Raw genomic sequence first — 25629 nt, forward strand, 5'->3', positions numbered from 1 at the left:
CATCCTTCCCAGCCTTGCCCTGGAACCTTCCAGACTTCAAAGTGCTGTCCTTTGCTGTGTGTGGTTGGTGGTATAGTGGTGAGCATAGCAGGCCTCCACGCAGTTGACCTTGGTTCGATTCCTGGCCAAAGTATGTGAGCTTGCTTGAGAGAGTGAGTGAGTGAGTGAGAGATTCAGCGATCTCATGAGAGATTCAGCGATCTCATGAGAGATTCAGCGATCTCATGAGAGATTCAGCGATCTCATGAGAGATTCAGCGATCTCATGAGAGATTCAGCGATCTCATGAGAGATTCAGCGATCTCATGAGAGATTCAGCGATCTCATGAGAGATTCAGCGATCTCATGAGAGATTCAGCGATCTCATGAGAGATTCAGCGATCTCATGAGAGATTCAGCGATCTCATGAGAGATTCAGCGATCTCATGAGAGATTCAGCGATCTCATGAGAGATTCAGCGATCTCATGAGAGATTCAGCGATCTCATGAGAGATTCAGCGATCTCATGAGAGATTCAGCGATCTCATGAGAGATTCAGCGATCTCATGAGAGATTCAGCGATCTCATGAGAGATTCAGCGATCTCATGAGAGATTCAGCGATCTCATGAGAGATTCAGCGATCTCATGAGAGATTCAGCGATCTCATGAGAGATTCAGCGATCTCATGAGAGATTCAGCGATCTCATGAGAGATTCAGCGATCTCATGAGAGATTCAGCGATCTCATGGTGATGGACATTTAGTTCAACGCCTCGCCTTAGCCCTTCCGGACCCACCCTCCACCAACGTCTGGACCGGCAGGTAGCCGACTAAGGTGAAGGCTGTGGCGTGTGCAAAAAAAAGGGGCACGGCCATGTAAAAAATGTGGGCGTGGTTATGGGTGGAGCCAAATGTATAGGAAGTTAGGTGTAGTGCCCCGTATAGGTAGTAATAGTGCCCCAGCAGAGTCCCCCTCTGCCAGGCTTCACTCACGGTCAATACAGTCTCAGACAGTGCTGTGCCTCTGGTCACCGTCCACCTCTCCTCAGCCTGCCTGGCAGCCCTGGGCTGATCCGGTCCAGGCATACGGCTCCAATCCACGCTGCCTGTCTAGAAAGGATGGGGCTGGTGGCGCCTCTCGCTGCGGAGTATTGGATGCTGCGCGGCGGCAATGACGTGTGATGTCACTGAGTGCATGGGGAGACTCGGCCCGGCGCCGCTGGCGGTGAGATTCCCATAAAAAAAAAAAAGAAAAAAAAAAAAAAAAAAGGGACGCTCACACTGACCGCAGCTGGGCGCCCTTGGGGACCCAGCACGACTTGTCCTACCCCCGACCCCCCCCCCCCCCCAAGCTACGCGCCTGGAAAATAGGCACACAAAATAGACACTTAGCAAAATTTTGGCCTTCACGTAGCTTTGTAGCAATTTAGACGTTAATGGCTACGTGTAAATTTCCTGTCCCATCAAAATAACCATTTGTACACTGATACATTGTAAAGTAGACAAGGTGTCACCTCTTTATGGTTGTCCCATGAAAAGATTTACAAAAATGCGAGAGGCATTCTCACGTTTGAGATCATGAACCATATCCATGGGATTTTGAGATTTGCTGCATTTGTGCATACTACAGCATAGCTATGCACACTACATTTGTTGCCCGTAACCAGGGCAGCAATCGGGGGGGGGGGGGGGGGGGGGACACTGACACTGCAGTGAGGGGCCCAGGGCTTCTGGGGGCGATGGAATGGCTGCAGTTGCTGACTGCGGGCCGGAGGCTAACTAAGCAGCACACCGCGTTCCAGCACTGAGAGAAGAGTGACATCAGCGCTTGAACGTGGGGAGTAGATTAGTGAGCCTGCTACAGCGGACTTTTTATATTGGTGCACCACCTATATCTGGCTACAGGCTACCTTATACTGTGCCACTACCTGTACCTGGCTACCTATGCTGGGGCTGGAACCACCTGTACCTAGATACCTATACTGGGGCTGGAACCACCTATACCTGGCTAGCTATACTGGGGCACCACCTATACTTGGCTACTTACACAGGGGCACCTACAGCTTGCTACCTATACTGGGGCACCTGTACCTGGCCAACCTATACTGGTGCACCACCCATACCAGGCTACCTATACTGGGGGCAACTATACCAGGCTACCTATACCGGGGCACCACCTGTGTCGAAGTCATGCACATTTTTCGTCGCAGCGCACCTTGCGCATGGACACGGGTGGGGTGGCTAGTGGGCGGGCCCAGGGAGAGGGGGTGCCCAGGCCTGATGTGTGAGGGGCCCAAAATTTCTGATGGCGGCCCTGCCCGTAACAGTTTGCAATGGTTACAAGTGACAGCCTAGTACATGTAGAGGTGTCCCTGGATATTGGCAGCCTCTTTTAGTGATGGGTGTTAGAAAATGACTATTCCTGTAAGGTCCTGCTGAGAGCTGCAGTGGAACTCTTCCTGGATTAGGGATGCCCATTCGCATTTACCGAAACTAAAGATTTCTGTATTCGGAAGTAAATGGCCATTTTTGATTGGAATTACCACTTTACTGCAACTCTAGTTTAGTCCAAACACAGAACTCTGAAGCATTGGACCAATTTGGGATTGCAGAGTCAACTCAGAAGCATTTGGCCGGAAGATGGAGTGAAAAAAAAAAAAAAAAAAAAAAAAAAAAAAACACAAACAAACAAACACACACTTGGAATCCACAGAATCAGTAATCTGCATTGGCATTCCTGACCATCCCCATCCTGGATTTTTAATCCCATAGAATGTCTTAAATCTGCTTCCACGTTCAATCTTTTCAATGATCCGATTTAAATGATCCAAATCCTTAAAAAGATCTAGCCTTCCTTTCACTAACCTGGAGCGGCTGCTTTGAGAGCTGCATAAGGCAGCTCAATCTGACGTCCAACTTCAACACCACCATGCATTGCGTTAGGGGCACATTATGCGACCATAACGTCCTCTAAAACGCAACATCTTGGTGTGAAAGTAGCCTTAAAATTATTTGCCAAACACTTTTTGAAGCAATAAAGAATTGAGCATTCTTACCTGTAAGAGCATCACGAATGGCGTGATCCGATGCAGGTGCGCTACCCCAAAGTCCTGGAACGGGACAAGAGAAGGCTTTAGTAGTGGTGGGCAGAAAGTACGCATTGTAATTCATAATTACGCATTGTAATACGAAATTTACAGATTGTAAATGTAATCCCTAATCGTAATAGTGACACGTAATCGACCCCATTACAAGCACCACTAGGCTTTAGTGCCAAGCACACTTCTATTCCAAAGTTATAGGACACCTGAATTGAGAGGGATATGGAGGCTGCCATATTTCCAATACCAGTTGCCTGGTTGTCCTGCTGATCCTCTGCCGCTAATACATTTTTTTTAGCCATAGACTGAACAAGCATATGCAGATCAGGCATTTGATACTGTCAAAACTGACAAGAGTAGCTGCATGCTTGTTTCTGGTGGTGTCGGCACTAGTGCAGCCAAATAGACCAGCATGGCTGCCAGGCAACTGGTATTGTTTAAAAAGAATTAAATATGGCAGCCTCCATGTACCTCTCACTTCAGGTTCCCTTCAAAATGCAAATCTCTCATGTCAACTTAACCACTTCAGCCTTCAGTCGTTTTCACTTTATGCATCCGAGCAATGTTCACCTCCCATTCATTAGCCTATAACTTTATCACAATGAACTGATCTATAGCTTGTTTTTTTCTGCCACAAATTAGGCTCTCTTTGGGTGGTAAATTTTGCTAAGAACCACTTTACTGTAAATGCATTTTAACAGGAAGAATAAGAAAAAAGGAAAAAATTCATGTCTCAGTTTTCAGCCATTATAGTTTTAAAACACATGCCTCCGTAATTAAAACTCACGTATTGTATTTGCCCATATGCCCCAGTTATTACACCCTTAAAATTATGTCCCTATCACAATGTGTGGCAACAATATTTTATTTGGAAATAAAGGTGCATTTTTTACATTTTGCATCTATCACTATTTACAAGTTAAAAAAATAAAAATAAAAAATATTTCATCTTTACATTGATATTTAAAGAGTTTAGACCCTTTAGGTAAATATTTACTTTTTTTATTGTAATGTTTTGTTTTTTTATATTAAACATTTTATTTGGGTATTTTTGGGAGGGTGGGATGTAAATAGTAGTTTTCTAATGTGTGTCGAGTTTTTTTTTTTTACTTCGTTGTAGTTTCACTTTTTGGCCACAAGATGGCGGCCATGAGTTTGTTTACATGACGTCACTCTAAGCGTAACATACGCTTAGAGACGCAACAGCCAGAAAAAGCGAAGCTTCCGAGCGAAGCTGTCGCTTTTTCTGCAGGGGGAGAAGAATCAGTGATCGGGCACCATAGCCCGATTCACTGATTGCCTGGCTAACGAATCGTGGGCCAGGAGCATGCGTGCGATCGACCGTGGGAGCGCGCACATGGACTCCTGGGTGTAGCTAGTACGTCCAGGAGGCCGAAGTAGTTAAAGGACCACTATCGCGCAAAAACAAAAAAAAAAAAAAAGCAGTTAAAATCTGGCAGAACCGACAGGTTTTGGGCCTGTCCATCTCCTTAGGTGGTATTCTCACTTTTTGTGCGTTTTCAGCAGCATTTCCAGAACTGCATTTTAACTGCCAAAATAGTAAGATACCAGTCAGACTCCCTACTCACTTGCACACTATTTTGTCTGACTTTGCAACTGCTGTTCAAGAAATGCTGTTGAAAATAAAGAAAACCCTGAGAATTCTCCATGAGGAGATGGACTGGCTCAAAACCTGTTGGTTCTGTCAGATTTTAACTGCATACTTTTTTCGTGATAGCGGTGCTTTAAGTGCATTTAGCTTAGATTGCACCGATCCTGCACTTCTGTACAAGATTTCCATGTTTGTGTTTCTTTAAAGAGGAATGACTACCGTATTTTAAGAAAAATATGTGTAGTGTTTACTCATTGTAAAATTGTTCCTCTGATTTACATTCTTAAATTTATCAAGGTGTTGGCAGTTTCTAGAATGAATTGCTCCCAGGGTGGATGTAAATGCGACAGGCAGAGGGTAGCGACAGGCAGAGGGTAGCGACAGGGTTAGGCGGTGTGTAGGCATAGCCACAGTAAAATATCAGTATTAACCACTTCCCTGAATTGAGAGGGTCATTGTCACAGCTCAGCTCACTTTAGCAATAACTTTATTAATCACAACTAAATGATCTATATTTTTTTCAGGAAAAATGGGGCTTTTCGTGGCGGATGTTTAGTAATTACCTTATTTTCTACCATAAAAAAAAAAAAAAAAAAAAAAAAAAAAAAAAAAAAAAAAGGGAAAAAAGTGAATAGAAAATGTATCCACTTTAATGTACACAGTTCTAGTGTACATTAACCAGTTTACCCCCAGCGGTGGGGATTTCTGCATCCCTTTTTCCACCGTTACCACCAAGGGACAGAGAAATCCGCACCTGACGCCGCTCCCCATGCTCCCGCTCGCTCCCCTGGAGATCAATGAACGGGAAAACCATTCCCGTTCGTTGATCCAAGCCCCCGCAATGATCAGCTGCATCTACGAGAAGCAGCGCGATCATTGTGGAAAAAAAAAAAAAAAAACCCACACGTTTCTCAGCCTCAACACTTCCTGCAAGCGTCCTTCTGGACGCTTGCAGGATGCATAAACAAAAAAAAGTTACTGTGGCCATCTTGTGGCCAAATAGTACAACTACACCCTTAAAGCATTTTTATGTACCAATACATAAGTTATACACTAAAAATTAACTCTTTACCTCCCACTTTTTTTTGTAATTAAAAAAAAAACAAAAAACACATACATAGTTACCTTAGGGACTGAACTTTTTAAATATTTATGTCAAGAGGGTATAACACTGTTACTTTATAAACTATGGGCTTGTAATTAGGGATGGCGCAAAACTGAAAAAAATGCACCTTTATTTCCAACTAAAATATTGGCGCCAAACATTGTGATAGGGACAAACTGTTTTATAACCGGGACAAATGGGCAAATTTCATGGGTTTTAATTACAGTAGCATGCGTTATTTAAAAACTATAAAGGCCGAAAACAGGAAAAAAATGTGGGGAAAAATTTTTCAATTTTCCCATTAAAACATTAGAATAAATTAATTCTTGGCATAATATCCCACCTAAAGAAAGCCTAATTGGTGGCAAAAAAAATAATATCTAGTTCATTTCATTGTGATAAGTAATGATAAAGTTATAGCCTAATGAATGGAGTGCTGAAAGGTGAAAATTGCTCTGGTGCTCAAGGGGTAAAACCCCACAGTTGTGAAGAGGTTAAATACACACATTGTATTTGTCTGTCCCTCCTGTTTATTTAAACAGTTTTGATAATGTATTAGATGTAACAATTTTGTATACAATCTGCTACTATCTGCTCCTGGAATTTGTATTTTACACATGTTTACCAATTAACTCTGCTATTGAATTCCCTGGGAGGAGGAGAGGGGTTTGCTGTCATTACTTTACAACTCTTTAGTGTTATCAGGTCAGAGATAAACAGTGTTATCTAAGATTTTGTAGGGAGGAGAGTGTTGACTTATTTTCACATCATAGGGACAGGAAGTGGTTAAATACTGATATTTTACCATCGGATTACTGGGCGTCCAAATTTCCCTGTATGCAAATCCTAGTAATAGGCAGCAGTAATGAACAGTGATAAGGGGCAATGACAGTGGAAAGGCATTACAAGTGACAATGACCGTAGGGGATAAAAAAGCAAGGGTTTGAGCTCCTAGGCCCCTTTCACACTGGAAACTGACAGGTGGTGAATTCACTGCCTGTCAGCTGCTCTTCTGCACTGGCTGGGTGGTTGTTTGTACAGTACCAAGCACTGACGCTCCCCTCCGAGTCAGCTCTTAACACGGCTGCAATCAGACTCGACATGTTGCAGTCCTCTGTCGTCCTTGCACCTGGCAGCGCCACCATCCTCTTTAGAGGTGTGGCTGGGTCCTAGTGATGCATGGCCGGAGCAGGGCCTAAGGAGGCGTTTGCAAAGAGGCAGGCCAGCACAGCAAATGGCCCATTTAGACAATGCGTTGGTATGCGTTTTTCCATAGCAGTGCATTGTGAAAGATCTCAGGTAAGACATGTATAGTGGAACTGTGCCATAGGAAAACATGGGCATTACTTTCTTTAAACAGTTGCTCTCAGTTAAAACAGATTTTCAGAGTCTGAAGCCTTAAAATGTACCTCTATGGCAGAACGCCCTTCAGCCTTAAGAGCAAAGATGAGTCACCGCATCCCCACGGCAGTACGAGGCCTTTATCTCTCCCCCCACGAAACCCCCAGGCAAAATCCACTTGTACTTCATGGAGAAGGCAGAGCTTTGTGCTTTAGCTCTGCCTCCAGTCCATTCAATCACTGCGGATTGCCGCCTCTCCCCGCCCCTCAGTCTTTCACAGAGAGGGGTGGAGATCAGTGGTGACTGAATGGACTGGAGGCAGAGCTACAGAGCAAAGCTCTTCCTTCCCCGGGCAGCAAAATCTGCCACTTTGAAAGTTGTGGAATTTTGCCCTGGGATTTGGGGGGGGGGGGGGGGGGCTAAAGACCTTGTACATCTGCAGGGATGCGATGAATCATCTTTGCTCTTAAGGCTGAAGAGCATTCTGAAATAAAAAAGTTAATTTTTAAGGCTTCAGACTAAGTAAAAGGGGCTAAAGGGTACCAGAGTTACAGTAACCACTACAGCAAGGGAAGATTGCACAGCAGAGCATTAATATTATCCCTTTCCAAAGCCCCTGCTGCATGTGTCCTGTAGCTACTGGTTTGTTGCTGTAATTAACTAATGAGCAAAGCACCTTGTACCTCCTCTCTTCCCCCCCCCCCCCCCCAATCACAGAAGAACCGTGAGAAAAGAGAATGCAATCGGTAGAGATCTAGCGAACGGTTCGCCTGCGAACGGTTCCGGGCAAACTTTGGGGGTTCGTGTTCGCCTGCACCAGGCAAACTTTTGCGGAAGTTCAATTCACCCCATAATGCACTATGAGGGTCAACTTTGACCCCCTGCATCACAGTCAGCAGGCACATTGTAGCCATTCAGGCTACACTAAGCCCTGGAGCCCCACCCCCCTTATATAAGGCAGGCTGCAGTGGCCATTAGCCTCACTCGTGTTCCTGCTAGAGACAGACTAGGGAGAGCTGCTGCAGACTTCTTCTAGGGACAGATTAGTTAGGCTCTTAGCTGCTTATCTTGCTCCTGGCTGCACACTGTACTACCCAGCACTGCATATACTGCAGTACCTGTTGTGTTTACTTAACCCACCTCATCACTGCATCCTACTACCTGTTGTGTTGAGTGAACCCACCTCACTGCATCTAAGTACCTTTACAGTTCAGTGAACCCAGCTCACTGCATCCTACTACCTGTTGTGTTGAGTGAACCCACCTCACTGCATATACCTAGCATCCACCCGAGATGGACAAAATGGACAAACCAGGTAGAGGAAGAGGTAGAGGCAGACCCAGAGGAAGGCCACCAGGCACCGGCAGGCCTGTGCGAGGTGGTGTTGCTGAGATTTCGTGCGGACCTGCCCCAAAATACAGTGCTCAGAAGAAGGCACGTGCCATCACTTCCCAAGATCAGGACGTGCTTAACTATTTAACACAGAACACCTCATCTCCCGCAGCCACCAGCGCTACAACAAGCACCACATCCGCTGCATTTGACACTTCACAGGAGTCATTTGGTGGTGAAATCACTGATTCCCAGCCACTACTGCAACAACAAGAAGAAGGCACAGGTACACGACCTCATAAGTCTGAGTTAGGTGGCGATAGTATGGACGTATCGTGTGAGGAGGGGGATGATGAACCACCTGAAGTTGGTGCAGTTGAGGAGGTGTCTGAGGAAAGCGAAGCTGGCCAGGAGGATTATGATGACGATTATATGGATACCACATATGTTCCCGGTAGAGGAGATGACCAGGGAGACAGTTCAGAGGGGGAGTCAGAGAGAAGTAGGAGTAGACGACTCCATGATAGAAGCAGAGGGAGCTCGTCCTCAGAAACAGCTGGGGGCAGTGTCCGGCGCCATGTATCGCCAGCTATGGCCAGCCAGCCAACATGCCCTTCAACGTCAGCTGCTGATGCCACCGTAGCGCCATCACCCCAGGGGGGCTCAGCGGTTTGGAAATTTTTTCACGTGTGTGTCTCAGATCAGAGCAAAGCTATCTGTTGTCTCTGCCAGCAAAAATTGAGCCGTGGAAAGGCCAACTCTCACGTAGGGACAAGTGCCTTACGAAGGCACCTGGAGAGAAGGCACAAACAGCTATGGCAAGAACACCTGAGGAAAAGCAGCACCCCTCAAAAGACAAGCCACCCTCCTCTTCCTCCTTCAAGTGCATCGTCTTCATCCACTTTCTCCCGTGCACCTTCACAGCCACCCTCCTCCAAACCGCCTCTTCCCTTCAGCGGTTCCTTCTCTGCCCACAGCAGTACCCAGCTGTCCGTGAAGGAAGTATTTGAGCATAAGAAGCAAATGTCTGCCAGTCACCCCTCTTGCCCGGCGTCTGACAGCTGGCGTGGCGGAACTATTAGCTCGCCAGCTATTACCATACAAGCTGGTGGAGTCGTAGGCTTTCCGTAAGTTTGTGGCCATTGGTACACCGCAGTGGAAGATACCAGGCTGCAATTTTTCACAAAAGGCCATACCCAAACTGTACCGTGCAATTGAGAGGCAAGTGGTGTCATCTCTGGCACACAGCCTTGGGTCAAGGGTCCACCTGACCACGGATGCCTGGTCTGCCGAGCACGGGCAGGGCCACTACATTACGTACACAGCCCATTGGGTCAACCTGGTGACCGACGGCAGCAAGCAGGGAGTACGTGGCTGCGCAGCGGACCGACTTGTCACACCTTCACGGCTTGCAGGCAGGCCTCCAGCCACCTCCTCTCCACCTGCTACCACCGCTTCGCTGTCATCCTCCTCCTCCTCGGCTGGTGTCGCGATCTCTCCAGCTACACAGCCCCAGCACCCCAGGGCCTATGCTGCATGCCAGGTACAACTGTCACGCAGTGTTAGACATGTCTTGCCTGAAAGCGGAGAGTCACACTGGAGCAGCTCTCCTGGCTGCTCTTAAACAAGTGGAGCAATGGCTGACCCCGCACAAGCTTGAGATCGGCAACGTGGTGTGTGACAACGGCAGCAATCTCATTGCTGCGTTGAATTTGGGAAAGCTGACACATACCCTGTATGGCACATGTGCTGAATCTGGTCGTGCAAAGATTTGTGTCCAAGTACCCAGGCTTAGAGGACATCCTGAAGCAGGCCAGGAAGTTGTGTGGGCATTTCAGGCGCTCTTACAAGGCCATGGCACGCTTTGCGGACATTCAGTGTAGAAACAACTTGCCGGTGAGACGCCCGATTTGCGATAGCCCGACTCGCTGGAATTCCACCCTGCTGATGACCTCTCGCCTGCTAGACCAGGAGAAAGCAGTCACCCAGTACCTGTATCATTACAGTACAAGGACACAATCTGGGAGGATGGGGATGTTGTGGCTCAACAACTGGACACTGATGCGAAATGCATGCAGGGTCATGGAGCCCTTTGAGGAGGTGACCAAACTGGTGAGTCGCGATGAGGGCACCATCAGCGACTTGATCGCCTACTTCCTGGAGCGTGCCGTGTGTAGAGTGGTGGATACAGCTGTGGAGGAGCGTGAACGAGAACAGTTACAGCAGCAGGAGTCGTGGGAGCGATTTACATCTGAACCCGATGTTTCCACAACACCTGCGGCAGCACAGAGGGGGAGGAGGAGGAAGAAGAGGAGTCATGTGGGGAAGGAGAGGAGTCAGACTGATGATGGTGATGAGGAAGGTGTTTCTGTGGAGGAGGAAGAGGCGGCGGAAGAAGAACAACCATGGCAGCAGTCACAGGGGGCTTCTGCTGCTCCACGTTCGTGGTATTGTTCGTGGCTGGGGGGAGGAAGAGGAGTTGCGTCCCATCACTGAGGAAGAGCAAGAGGAGATGGAGTACGTCTGCATCCAGCTTTGTGCAGATGTCCTCTTTCATGTTGTCCAGCCCGTTGAGGGACCCCCGTATCAAAAAAACTCAAGGCGAATGACCTGTACTGGGTGGCCACGCTACTAGACCCTCGGTACAGGCACAAAGTGGCGGACCTGTTACCAATTCAGAAGGCCGAAAGGATGCAGCACAAGCTGTCGATGATGCTTTACAATGCGTTTAAGGGTGATGTGGCTGCACAACGCAATCAAGGTACCACTGGCAGTAACCCTCCTCCTCCCAAGTCCACGCAGGCAAGGACAGGACGCTCCAGCGATCTCAGGGTGATGTCGGACATGCGGACATTCTTTAGTCCAACTCCTCGCCATAGTCCTTCCGGATCCACCCTCCACCAACGCCTGGACCGGCAGGTAGCCGACTACCAGGCCTTGAGTGTGGATGTAGACACTGCGAAAAGCGACGATGAACCCTTGGACAACTGGTTGCGCAGGCTTGACCTGTGGCCAGAGCTGTCCCAATTTGCCATACAACTTCTCTTGCCCTGCTGCAAGCGTCCTGTCAGAAAGGACCTTCAGTGCAGCTGGAAGCATAGCTACTGAGAAGAGAAGTCGCCTAAGTCACGACAGTCTTCAGTACCTGACCTTTATCAAAATCACAGAGGGCTACTGCACGACCGAAGACTAAGTCAGTCCCCACAGCATCTCTGCCTGCGTGCCGCTTGCTTTCTCCGCCACCACCAACAGGGTCCAGGATTCTAGACGGATTCCTGAATTTTTAAGCTACACTAATTTTTCTGGTGCGTGTACATGCCTGCCTAATTTTTCTGGTTGCACTGTGGGCGGCTGCAACAAATAAAAGGCATGTACATGTGCCCATCCCCCTTCATAATCATTACCTTGGCGCAGTGAAGGGGCTTGCGTATCACAATGAAGCAATGACCGCCGGCTATTTGAGTGTCTCGGGTGGGGGTGGGACAAAAGATAATAAGGTCGTTGCTTCATTGTGGTCAGACCAAATTTGATCAGCTGGACAGTCACTGTTCTATCATTGAGCTATCACAGCCATGCGACCATATGGGCTTGAAAAACGCCACGGCCTACACTCTGGCCACGGTGCGCATCAGTCCAGCATGGCCGTCACTACGCAAACAGCTGTTTGCGGTGCTTTACACAGCGAGTTTGGTGTGTCAGTGTGAAGCAGAACTCTAATTACACTCCCTGATTGATGTATACCCATGCAAGATGTTTGAAAGCACTTTAGGCCTGCAATTTAGCATTCAATGTGATTTCTGCCCTTAAAAACGCTGCTTTGCGTCACATTCAGATTTTTCCCTGGGACTTTGGGCATGTATCTCACTCCGCCATGCCCCCCTCCAGGTGTTAGACCCCTTAAAACATATTTTCCATCACTTTTCTGGCCAGCATAATTTTTTCTATTTTTCAAAGTTCGCATCCCCATTGAAGTCTATTGCGGTTCGCAAACTTTTCCGCGAACCGAACCTTCGGAGGTTTGCGACATCTCTAGCAATTGGTTGGCTGCACCGATTGTCGTTGACGTGCCAGATCAAAATCTTAGGTGTAGGTCCTTGCAGTCAGCTGGGGGGGGGGGTCTGTTTTCTTCGTAGCTGTTAGAGTTTCTCATGAGAGCCAAGTATGCTCTCTGATCAGTCCGGTTTGTGTAATTAACTTGATCAAAAAAAGAGTTCCTTCCTGGGCCAGTGACACCTAGGTGTGAAAGCTCCCCAGCAGTAAGCCCAAATGGCAAAGTGTTGCTGCTTTTTGAAGAGACAGGATAAACCTAGCAGAAGATCAGATTTCGACCCCATTGGAGACAGAGGAAACAAATGCAGTATATGAATTTTAGCCTGTTTAAGGAATACCGTTTATATGAGAGGTATGAAAGTTATATCATTTGATTTGGGGTGTCTTGATGGACATTTTGATACCAGTCTTGGGGGGAGGGGGGGCAGGGATAAGCCACAACAAAGTATTAAACCTCTCAGGAACTAAACATATGGTAGACATAGGAATTGCCATATTCTTAAGAATATGAATCTGTCATCCGCACAAATATGGCATTTCCTGTTTTTGAATTACAGCATTTTATAATTTTAAACCTAAATCTCTCCCCAAGGACTTGAACTGTGATTGGTTTGTCAACCAGAGGAGCGGGCTTGGTCTCACCCCAAAACTAGCTTCCATAAAACCAAGCTTCAGGCAGAGAAGAGGGGTCCTCCAAATTCCATCTTCATGCAGGCATGCTGCTGCTCTGAGGATCGAGCAGCTGGCAATCTTTGTTTGAACTTTTCTTCAGAAACAAAGAAACTTTGTTTTCCAAGAAAGGACATATTTTCACCTGACCTTAAGTAAACTTATTTTCTTCCCTTTTTATTTTTATACTGCGCTACGATTGTCTCCAATTGTTGATTTTAATGATTTTCTGTATATATGAATTATATTGTGTTTAGAATAAAAAAAAAAAAAAAAGACTTCTAAAAGTCATCTTTCGGCTACACCTGCTATTCAGCAACACAAAACTCCAGCGTTCCGAAGAGTCGGTACTACTGTTGATAGGTAGATAAAATAGAGTGTTTAACTGTTTTATTTGCAGGTATTAGTATCCGCGAGATTAGGTCTCCTTACCTTCTACAGGATGGTGGCAGTTTCCTACCCTGAAATAGTGTGTAAGTTTTGTTACCGTAACTCACAAGATCCCTTCTAGCCGGCCTGCTGTTAAATTCCAGTGGTTTCTGCGCACCGATTGCGACCACAGATTGCATGGTCTGTGTGCTGAAACTGATTGGAAGGCATTGTGTGGTCTGGCCACAAGGGGGCGTGTGACCTCCCATATCAGTCCCTCCAGTTATTCACCTTCTATATTGCAGAGTTGTATGTAACAGGGAACATCCTGGAGAGCGATATAGCTACCTCTTGTTCCACCACCATGCTTTGCCAACCTGAGCCTGGCCAGTGGCCACTGTTGTCTGTTGCAGCCTCTCTGGATCCTGTTCTCCCATTCCTAAAAATGGAGGTGGTCATGCACTCTCCAGCACACATTGCGCTGCATAAAAACATGGTCAGTATGCAAATTCTACGTTGATGCTGTATTATGTAAAGTCATGCAGCTCAAAAAATGGATCCTGCTGGAATTCAATTGGTCCATCTTCAAGCTGCAGGCATATGCATACAGAATTTGAATAATCCTGCATCAACTTGGAATTTGCATCTCTTGACCCTCCCTACTCTTTACACGTCAGAACCAGGGATGAACATGTGAACTTCACAAGTTTGGTCTTGCAATAAGTCAGCCCCAATAGCGCCTGGCGAGATTCTTGCAGACTGACCAAGTTCACCATGTGGCTGGCTTTTAAAGCAAAAGAGGAAATTCAAGTACAAGCCCAGGAAATAGAATGGCAAGGAATTACGCCAGTGTTGAAATATTCAGTGGATCAGTTGGAATCTTGCTCATCTAAACAGAAAGCATGATAAAAACAAAAAAAACCAATACAGTTCAAGTGCGTTATTAACATGTTTTGTGCAAATTTTGCATCAACTCACCCCTAAGATAGCTCAACTTCCGTTCATGCTGCTTCTCAGACAAAGTCCCTGCTTCAAATTTACTGCCCAGAAGCTCAGTGTCCACAAAGGATTTGTACTTTGGAAATCCACACACATGCGGGGTGAACTCACACCAGGTTCCTGGAAAGAGAATTATTCCCAGTTATTTTACCTTCAGAAATAGTTTATCCAGTTCAGCCGGATAATCAGTGAAGAGGTTAGTTCACGAAAGGTTATCTGCAACAAAAGGATCCCACCAAGCAGTTAGACATTTCAAATACATGCCTTGTTGAAGTAATGTGCCCTTCTTGGAAAAGTTTACTTTGTCCCCCTTTCCTTCCATTTACTAAGCGGCAGCCATCCTACTGCCTTTCTTGCCTAGGGGTGGCTTCACCAAACTGCGTAAGCTCTTGGGCCCGATTACCTCCATTTTCAGGAATCAAATTATTGCATGTTGGGGGCCACTCTTATTCGAGCATTAGGCTTTGTTTTCTAACACATTTACTGAAAGAAATGGGCACAACTGGTGAAATCCAGTTTGCGGGAGGAAGCCAGAGTACCCGAAAGGAAACCCACAGAAACAGATGAATACACATCTCCACATTTGCCATGAAATCATGGGTAACTAGTAGGAACATTAAAAAAAAATATCATAGGGTATCAGGAGTGAGTGTCTCTTAACCTTTGACCTTTAACATAATGGGCTACTAATTTGGTTTCATGGATTTGACCAATGACCACCATAACAAGGTGTACAGACATGGGAGAAAAAGGGAATTGTATCAGGCCCATTACTACAAGTTTTCTTTGCTACTAATGGTTCTATTCATTATCCATACAATTCATACACTTTATTATTGAAATATATTATGAGGTTTAATTGATTTAGGATCCAAGCAATCTATATGTGGTATTGGTAAATCTGATTGAAATATATGCGCTCATTTGAAAATGTATGGAGAACAGGGTTTGAATGGAGGTATGTCAATGCCCCATCTTATCAGAAGACTGTCAATAATGTCTGTAGACTACCCCCTCGTTTGGAATGTATATGCTAGCCATCCCCATAGTGTAATGAGAAGCTATGGTCAAACAGCTGTTTCTCATTACCTCTCTGGCCAAGGCATACCAAAGGACTGCTAGTTCTGGTTTAGACCAGCAAAGCTGAATAGTTAACCCATTCAGGTTCCGTGGTTTTCACGAGAGAAATGTTCACCTCCCATTCATTAGCCTATAACTTTATCACTACTTATCACAATGAACTGATCTATATCTTGTTTTTTCCGCCACCAATTAGGCTCTCTTTGGGTGGTAAATTTTGCTAAGAACCACTTTACTGTAAATGCATTTTAACAGGAAGAATAAGAAAAAAGGAAAAAATTCATGTCTCAGTTTTCAGCCATTATAGTTTTAAAACACATGCCTCCGTAATAAACTCACGTATTGTATTTGCCCATATGCCCCAGTTATTACACCACTTTACTGTAAACGCATTTTAACAGGAAGAATAAGAAAAAAATGGAAACATTCATTTCTCAGTTTTCAGCCATTATAGTTTTAAAATACATGCCTCCATAATTACAACTCATGTATTGTATATGCCCATATGTCCCGGTTATTACACCGTTAAAATTATGTCCCTATCACAATGTATGGTGACAATATTTTATTTGGAAATGGTGCATTTTTTCCATTTTGCATCTATCACTATTAACAAGTTTAAAATAAAATATAGAAATATTTCATCTTTACATTGATATTTAAAAAGTTTAGACCCTTAGGTAAATATTTACATTTTTTTTTTATTGTAATGGTTTTTTTTATTTATAGTAAACATTTTATTTGGGTAGTTTGGGGAGGGTGGGGGGTAAACAATAGATTTATAATGTAAATGTGTGTTGATTTTAATTTATTTTCATTTTCAGGTGTAGTTTATAACTAGTTTATAGCTATAACTATCACAATGAACTGATCTATAGCTTGTTTTTTTCTGCCACAAATTAGGCTCTCTTTGGGTGGTAAATTTTGCTAAGAACCACTTTACTGTAAATGCATTTTAACAGGAAGAATAAGAAAAAAGGAAAAAATTCATGTCTCAGTTTTCAGCCGTTATAGTTTTAAAACACATGCCTCCGTAATTAAAACTCACGTATTGTATTTGCCCATATGCCCCAGTTATTACACCCTTAAAATTATGTCCCTATCACAATGTGTGGCAACAATATTTTATTTGGAAATAAAGGTGCATTTTTTACATTTTGCATCTATCACTATTTACAAGTTAAAAAAATAAAAATAAAAAATATTTCATCTTTACATTGATATTTAAAGAGTTTAGACCCTTTAGGTAAATATTTACTTTTTTTATTGTAATGTTTTGTTTTTTTATATTAAACATTTTATTTGGGTATTTTTGGGAGGGTGGGATGTAAACAGTTTTCTAATGTGTGTCGAGTTTTTTTTTTTACTTCGTTGTAGTTTCACTTTTTGGCCACAAGATGGCGGCCATGAGTTTGTTTACATGACGTCACTCTAAGCGTAACACACGCTTAGAGTGGCGCATCAGGAAGGGAACGGCCAGAAAAGGCGCAGCTTCCGAGAGAAGCTGTCGCTTTTTCAGCGGGGGAGAGGAATCAGTAATCTGGCTTCATAGCCCGATATATTGATTCCCTGACTACCGAATCCTCGGCCGGGAGTGCGCGTGCAATCGGCCGCGGGGGCGCGCGGTAGCGCACATGGTTTCTGGACGTAGTTTCTACGTCCAGAAACCAAAATAGGTTAAACTAAAGTTAGATTTAGTAGCCAACAAATAGAAACTATAGCATTATTTAAAAAGTGAACCTCCAGACTAAAAATCTACTCAGCAGCACTGAAAAAGCTTGGTGTTTCTTTAACAGTTGCACTGCATCAGAACTTTGTTTTTCTTTTCCAAAAATCATTTTTAGCTGCACAGAAGAAAACTGCCCGGGCATTTTTCCCCCTGATGCTGTGCAAAGCATGATGGGATTTCTGATATTGTTCTTGTTCTGCTGTTTTGGTGCAATTTTCTCTTTTTTGAATTTGAGATTTGAAGCGTAGCGTGTGCAGCTGGGAGGTGTAATCAGGACACAGGACAGTTGGAACTGTGTCTCATGCTCCCTGTCACCTCCTTTCAACCAAAAAGATGGCTGACCCCCATGAACAAGATGGCTGCCCCCAGGAAATCACAAACATTTGTCTGTTCTTTTAAAACCGGGTGGGTAAGAGATTATATTACCTGTCTATTTTAATTAATATAGCTAATGTAACTTAATGACAGTATGTTTAAGCCAGAAGTTCCCCTTTAATCAGACCAATCAGAAGATAGAATAGTGGTACATTGTAGGACCATCCATCCAGTGCTCAGACAGGAAACACACAGACAATAAGCCTTCATATACATACAGATTACTCAGCAATTCCGTTTTTTTAACTAATTTTGTAACTAAAGACTTGTAACCTTATTTTTAAACATTTTTGGAAGTCAATGCTTAAACAACCACATCTTTTGAATTTTTTATCTTAGTCTCCGAAGATTTGTTCTTAAACAAAGTCCCCCCATTTAACAATTGTACAAGTTTTTACTTCACGTTTGGTTTAAAGGGAACCCGTGGTGAGAGTGATATGGATGCCAACATTTATTTCCCTTTAAACAAAACCAGTTGCCTGCCAGTCCTCCTGACTGATGCTTTGTCTATTATACAGTAGCCATAGACTCAGAAGAAGCATATGCAGATCAGGCTTCGACTCAGACACTACATATGCCGAAAGATCAACAGGACTGCCGGGCAACTGGGATTGTTTACAAGGCAATATGGCAGCTTCCATATCGCTCCTCAGGTTCCCTTTAAGCCACCAGCAAGCAAGAAAATGTGTTTGGCAGTACTTTCACCTACTTTTTGGTACTTTGCTCACATAGGGCCCTATGCAATTCACTTTATCTCCTGAGTTATCTCCTGGGAGATAACTTTCATATTATCTTTAAAATAACTTAGTACTTTTTCACCAACTTTTCGGTGTTTTTTAAATTGTAAAATGCCTATCAAAATTTTGAGGATTTTCTAGCTTGCTGGTGGTTTAAAATACATTTTATGACAGTATGTGAAAATATCAACTTGGAGAAAACTAAGGTGAAAATGTGAATTGCATATGGGCCATAGTGCTGAAAAATTATCCCCCAGGAGAAAAAAAAAAAGTGAGGCCTCTTTTTCCCATGGGCAGTTGATAGGCAGTGAAATGCCTCAAACTCACAACTGCTTCCTGCTGCCAGCAACTGCTTGCTGAGCACAGTTCAAATACCCATGGAAAAGTGGCCTTAATTGGATTGGGCTCAATGTGTGCACTCTATAGATTTGCAACATCATGTAACAAGGTTGTCTACCCAATAAGAAGAAGTGCTAAATAAAAGTCATTTCCATTTCCCCTATAGTTAAGCTTCTAGTTTACACCCCTTCATTCCATTCTTAATTAGAAAATTGTTTTGGACACAACCTGTGTACTTTTCCACAGCAGAGAAGACTGGATATGGGGTGCTTCCATTCCCACAAGTATTCTTGTAATCAGACAGCTTCTCTTCAATGATCTGGACGTGGCGAGATTGAGAGGATATGCATCAGGTGAGAATTAAACAGAGCCAGATGGCATGCACAGGAAATTGTCAGATAAAAAAAAAAAAAATAGGCAGTTAAGAAATAATTCAGAACTAGGCATTAAAGGTGCATACACACATCAGACTATAGTCTTTGGAAAATGAAAGATCACAGACCAATCTTACCACCCTTCATGTAGTATGAGAGCCATACTATACACAGTCTTTTCTATGGAGCTGAACTCCACATCAGAAAAAAATCTTTGCAAGATGCTGCACACAAAGATGCTGTACAGACACAAAAGATCAGGATCTGCAAAAGATCTGTTCCTGCCAAAGATCCATTCCTGCAAATTGCAATGATAGTCTATGAGATCTGCAGATCATCATACACACGATTTAACTGACATTCATCTGCAGATCAGATCCACCAGGATGGATTTTCAGATCTGCAGATGACTGCTTGATCTGCAGATGAATGTCAGTTAAATCATGTGTGTATGATGGTCTGCAGATCTCATAGACTATCATTGCAATTTGCAGGAATGGATTTTTGGCAGGAACAGATCTTTTGCAGATACTGATCTTTTGTGTCTGTACAGCATCTGTGTGTGCAGCATCTTGCAAAGATTTTTTTCTGATGTGGAGTTCAGCTCCATAGAAAAGACTGTGTATAGTATGGCTCTCATACTACATGAAGGGTGGTAAGATTGGTCTGTGATCTTTCATTTTCCAAAGACTATAGTCTGATGTGTGTATGCACCTTAAGTATTTACAGATATAGAGAGACCCAAGAATTCTTAGCTTAAAGAGACTAACAAAATTTTGAGCCTTATTTTCTTCTATTCTATAAGTTCCTATACCTGTTCTGATGTAGTCTGTCTTACTGCAACCTTTTCTAGTTGCACTGTCTCTGTAATAAATCTTATCTCCTTTCCTCTGTCGTGTCTGTTGGGCAGAGGCTGGAATGTGTGAAATGTGCAGCACTGCTTGTCATTGGCAGAAGCTTTACACACCCCCTCCAAGCTCTGCATGAGTCACACCAGATAGCTGTTCACAGCCTATGATACTGTGGTTAGAAGCCAGTCATTTGTAAACACTGCCTAAAACTGTTAATTACAAGCCAGGATTGCAGCAGAGAGTGACAGAAACAGCACAGAGGGGCCCAGGAGAACAGAATGAATAGAATGGTATGCTTTTTATTGTACGAATATTAGAGTACAGATTCTCTTAAGGTCGCATTCACAGTGGGATGTTGTGGTTTAATGCGACATTAGTTGCAACGTGTCTGCATTAAGAGGTAACACTGCAAGCAGCGAGTTATCAGAACGCAACATTTTTAAGGTCGCACTGTGAATGCCAGATAGGATTAGCATTGTAGTGCGGTAAGCTGTGTTATAAGACTTTATAACGCGCGACCATAACGTCCCACTGAATGCAACCTAAACCTTTGCTTAGAGAGGAACTTTGCAAAAATATCTGCAAAATATCTGAATGTAACAATTTTTAGAAGTTAAGTCAATACTTGGCTATTGGAAATTTTGGCCACTTTGCTCACCGATTTACCTTCTGAAATTTATCACAGGTGGAGACATCCTTCCGGCTGGAAGGTGCAACTCTGCCATGTTTGTATACAATGTTCTGTAATGAGCAGAAACACCTGGGCCCATATGCAATTGTCTCTCTGAGTTTTCTCCTCGGTGATATTTCACCAGCAAGCAAGAAAATACTCAAAATAAAATTATAGTACCTTTTTTCACCAACGTGTGGGTATTTTTTCTAATTGTAGTATTCTGAAAAGTTAGTTCAAAGATAAGCTGAAACTTTTCTAGGAGATAACGCAGGCGTAAAAGTGAATTGCATGCGGCCCCTGGCCTCCCAGAATACTCTAGGACAGAAGGTACCCGTGATCCTGTAAAACTACCATTCCCCCCCCCCCCCCTCCCTCCAGACCACCATGGATTCGGGGGAAAAAAAACAAACAAAAAAAAAAAAAAAAAAAAAAAAACTTGATTTGGCTGCCAGCAATTGCTGGTGGCCCAATTATGCTGTTTAATAGTAATTTGGGCTCAGTTTTACTGCATCAGTAGTGTGTGAATCAGAGCTGAAACCTCCAATCTGCTTACTTGTTCAGGGTCTATGGCTAAAAGTATTGGAGGAGGACTGCCAAGCAACTGGTATTGCTTAAGAGGAAATAAATATGGCAGCATCTATATTCCACCCCCCCCCCCCCCCCATACACACACTTCAGTTTCCATAGGATCCAGATGCTTCCACCACTGGCGCCTGAGCAGTGCTGCTCGGATACCCCTTTTCAAAATCCGGATTGAATTCGGATACCTAGATATCCGAATCGGATATCAGAATTTGAAATTTTAGAATCCGAATTGGATATCCGGACCCAGCATCCCAGATATCCGCCCGGATTCGGATATCTGGGTAGAAAAAAAAAAAGTGTAAGTGGTCTTTAAATTGCTATTAAACTTTTTTTTTTTTTTTTTTGAGTAAATGAGGCATGTAGCATGTTCATGCTCTCTCTCATTGCTATTCACAGTTGGGATAGTGGAAAAAGTTCGGATCTGGATAAAGGATATCCAAAATCTTGCTGAGCAGCACTGCTCCAGGAGTAGTCCCTTGTCAGACAGAAGTAGCTGAGCCCAGTTGGGTCTGCTCTACTGGGCAGGAGTGAGCAGTTTAGGCTTGGCCATTTCCACCGGAGCGGAAAGCAGCTACTGCGCCTGCAGGCAGTTGTAAATATTATGGTGGTTGTGTGTTCAGGGCTGCCAGTGCTGGTGTAGGGAACCCTCATTAGGATCAAGAGGCTTCCCCATCTGAAGTCCCTAAATGCCTAATTTTACAGGTGTCCCTTGAGGGCCCATTTCCACTAGCGTTGAAACTGGGCCGAATCTGTAAAGTTTCCCCGCAGGGAAATCACGTGGGGAAACTGCCAAAGGAAACAATGGTGATGCTGGCCAAATCGCTTACTTTAGCGATTCGGCCAACATTGCCATCAGTTTCCATGCGGGAGGCTGTGAACCCCACAGCCGTGCATGTGGATTCGTCAGCGTTCCCACAAACCAGAAAGTGCCGCTGCGCAGCACCAGTGTAAATGGGCCCAAAGAGAAACAGGATGCGGTTAAGACAAAAGCCACTTTAGCTAGTCACTGCATAGCACATTTACTGGATTACATTTTTATTTCTGTTTATCAAGTCTGCCATCTTATTTCCAAATATTGTTCTGATGCAGGGTGTTCAGAGACAGTGGTTACCAAGAAGTCAGACAAAAGGGTTTCTAGACCTAAAACTATCCAAAAGGTGGGTTCCACTTACTTCCTTAGTCATGTAGTAGACCACTGCAAAAGCCCACAAGTCAGTCAGGGAGTGTTCTGCTCGCAAATATGCAGCCTTGGTCTTCTTCCATGATGTTGCCAGGGAAAAAGGCTTCTTAAATAATTGTTCTTCCATATTTTTCAGGACTTCAACGTTTGTCCAATTTTCATTCTTATACAAAGATGACATGCACCTAAGAGAACAGTATATTTGACATTCATATTATTGCTCAGGATAAACCATAGGTCATGGATAACCCATGATGAAATGCAAGCGATTTGTGAAGAAATGCAATCAATGCCACACAAGCACGGATTGGCTCAGGGGACTTCTGTCTCTTCCACCAATCCCTGTCTCCGGGACCATCGTGAATGCAAGCTTCCGCCCGCATGATAGTGTGCACAGCCCCGCAAAGTGCACGGATGAGGGTCTCGCGTCCCTAAAGCTAGGATGGCTAAGCGACCTCAGGACACATTTGTACACAGACTAGAGCCATGATATAGGGACAACCGAGTTTGAATACTGTTCAATCTGCATTGAGACAAGACAATGTTAAGCAATTTTTACACCCTGGGTGCAATTTAGCCTAGAAAAGAAAAAAAAAAAAAAAAAAAAACTTCCCTGGCACAGTGGACGGCGACTTTACAAACCATAACTGCGCCACAGCAGAGGAACGGAGGATCGGCGCAGGACAGGACGGCCTCAGGGGCTGGCAGAAGCCCCATGTAAGGTCTATTGGTTATTGCAATAACTGACTTGCCTAAGCTGCAATTGTTAGGATGATAGATTTTTCCCTCCTCGTGTATTGTATTCTCCCCTTAAAGAGAACCTGAACTGAGAAAAAAAAAAGTCAAAATAAGCATACACAGGTCATACTTACCACCGGTGTAGTCTACTACTCAATCTCTTTCTCCTCTCCTGCGTCCCATTTGTCCACTGTGATCAATGGAATTCTACGTCCCATTGTAAAAATGGCTATTACCCCCTAACAGCTTCCTGGTCATCACAATGTTTCCATTGCGTTCCGCTCGTGTCCGTCCGTGTTGGGCTTTTTTTCCCCTCTCCCGGCGCTTGGGTGGGCAATGTGGTTTTGTTAAAATGATTTTCTAAGCACTTTTCCCAAGAGGCTTTGCAATTCACTCCCTGACGCAAGTCAGGAAGTGAACGCTGTGTTTTTTTAAGAATACATACATTTATTTTTTTCCAGTTCAAAATTGCTGCACAAAGCGATTGAGCGTTTTGTCTATACCTTCCATTGAGGCAGAATCCTCAAAAAAAAGTGGTCCAGGCACCGCTTTGATGAGCGGAAACTAACTGCTCAGATGTGAACTCTCAGAATCATTGCACAAACGCTTTCAGGGCAATTTTGGAAAAAAGTAAAATGAATAAAAATAGATAAATAAAAAATCACAACACCTCTAGCGTGAACAAGCCCTTAAACTGTAATATCACCCACTCGAGCCATAGGGAAACATGGACATCAGCTTGCACATTCAGTTGTAACTGACAGCTACTGATAAATAACTGACAGCAACTGGTATATTTCAGTTCTGACAAAGGGAACCTGAAGTGAGAGAATATACGTATACAACAATTTTAAACAATACCAGTTCCCTGGCTGTCCTGCTGATCCTCTGCTTCTAATACTTTCAGCCATAGACCTGGAATAAGCATACAATTTAAAATCAGATTTCTGACAAAAAATGTCAAGATTATCCACATGCTTGTTTGTGATTAAGACACTACTGAAGCCAATGATCAGCAGGACTGCTAGACAACAGGTATGGTTTAAAGGCAACATGGCAGTCTCCAGATGCCCCTTTCTTCAGGTCCTCCTGAAAAAGGATACCTGAACTTACATGGGACATCAGAAACATGGGTACATCTAGTACCTAATTGCACAAAGCACTTGTCTAGTCACTTTTATAGCATACCCATCTGTGCAAATGAGGTAGTAAAATTATAACTGCAACTCCTGAAAACAAAAACTTCTGTTTGGCTGAAGAAACACTGCTGATAATTAGTCTAAGAAATCACATCAACCCTTAAATCTAAAGAATTTGAGATAGACCATACAAATACAATTATCCCACAAGTTCTTTTTTTGAGCCATGTACACTATCCAGGTTTTGTTTTCTGTTTAACTACATTAGGTGCCAAACGAGATATAACTGTTACATTTAACAAAAAGCTTTGTGTGTATTAGCAATTATATGGACCTCCATCAGTCTGGTATGCAGACAATGGTGAAAATCAATACGGAATAATGCCAAATTTAACCGCTACTAGAAAAATTGAGATGCCAAAATTGAAGGCGTTATATCCAATAGTGGACTGTTCCCATGACTACAAGAATGCATATCTAAAATCTTAAGATGGCTAGACAGATCTGGAAAAGTAATTGCAATACTGTGCTACTAGTGTAGCGAGCAGTTACACTGAGGCAGGATTAATAGGTGCAGAGACACCTTACAGAATGGCAGTATGGACACTGTTCTGTAGTTCTGATGAATGTACATACCAGGTGGAGCCAGACGTCCCGCCAATATAGGTAACCAGGTCTAATAGCTTCAATTCAGCCAGTTTGGAAAGGGTGCCAAGAAATGACACCATAGCACGGAGTCCACCACCAGATCCCAAGACGGCAATTGTAGGAGGGTCAGAATGCTACAGTAGGAAAAATGAAAAGTAGCTCAGTTTACAACTGTTCAATGTCCCATCGCTCACAACAATGCTACAGTCAGAAACCAAACAGCAAATCAGCCTAGAAACAAGTAGCATTAATACCAACTTTAGGGGAGCTGACAGTAACACTAAAGGAAAGGGGGGGGGGGGAAGAGACCACAGAAAATAGTGAATTGTATGTGTAGTACAGTTAATAGAACATTGACAATAGAAATGACTGACTCTTTGCTAGCAGTTATATAGCTTCATTGCACCATTCTCTAATATTTGCAGTGTACAACCTACATTCTGCATTTTAAACTATGAAACAGAGCAGAGCTAATGACCCTTTGAACTTCTCTGCAGTAAAATTTGATCTGAAGTTGTATGATTGTTTCTTTGATCTATAAGTGCTTCAGAGAATGGCATCGTTTGGACTAAAATTAGTTGGAGAACTCAGAGAAGCTCTTTGCATAAAAAAAAAAAAAAAAAAA

At 43.8% G+C, this 25629-nt stretch overlaps 1 protein-coding gene across 1 annotated transcript in view; it reads right to left on the bottom strand.

Moving 5' to 3' along the window:
- Positions 1–25629, bottom strand: part of LOC137504676 (cytosolic phospholipase A2 gamma-like) — a 101195-nt gene that overhangs the window by 42006 nt on the left and 33560 nt on the right. The window contains exons 5-9 of the mRNA XM_068233258.1: positions 24993–25138; positions 22472–22664; positions 19045–19135; positions 14536–14676; positions 3035–3088 (exon numbers count right to left, since the gene is read on the bottom strand). Coding sequence (XP_068089359.1) covers positions 3035–3088; positions 14536–14676; positions 19045–19135; positions 22472–22664; positions 24993–25138 — 625 coding nt within the window. The remainder of the gene's footprint in view (positions 1–3034; positions 3089–14535; positions 14677–19044; positions 19136–22471; positions 22665–24992; positions 25139–25629) is intronic.

This window comes from Hyperolius riggenbachi, chromosome 4 (assembly GCF_040937935.1).
Source record: "Hyperolius riggenbachi isolate aHypRig1 chromosome 4, aHypRig1.pri, whole genome shotgun sequence".
Classification (NCBI taxonomy): domain Eukaryota; kingdom Metazoa; phylum Chordata; class Amphibia; order Anura; family Hyperoliidae; genus Hyperolius; species Hyperolius riggenbachi.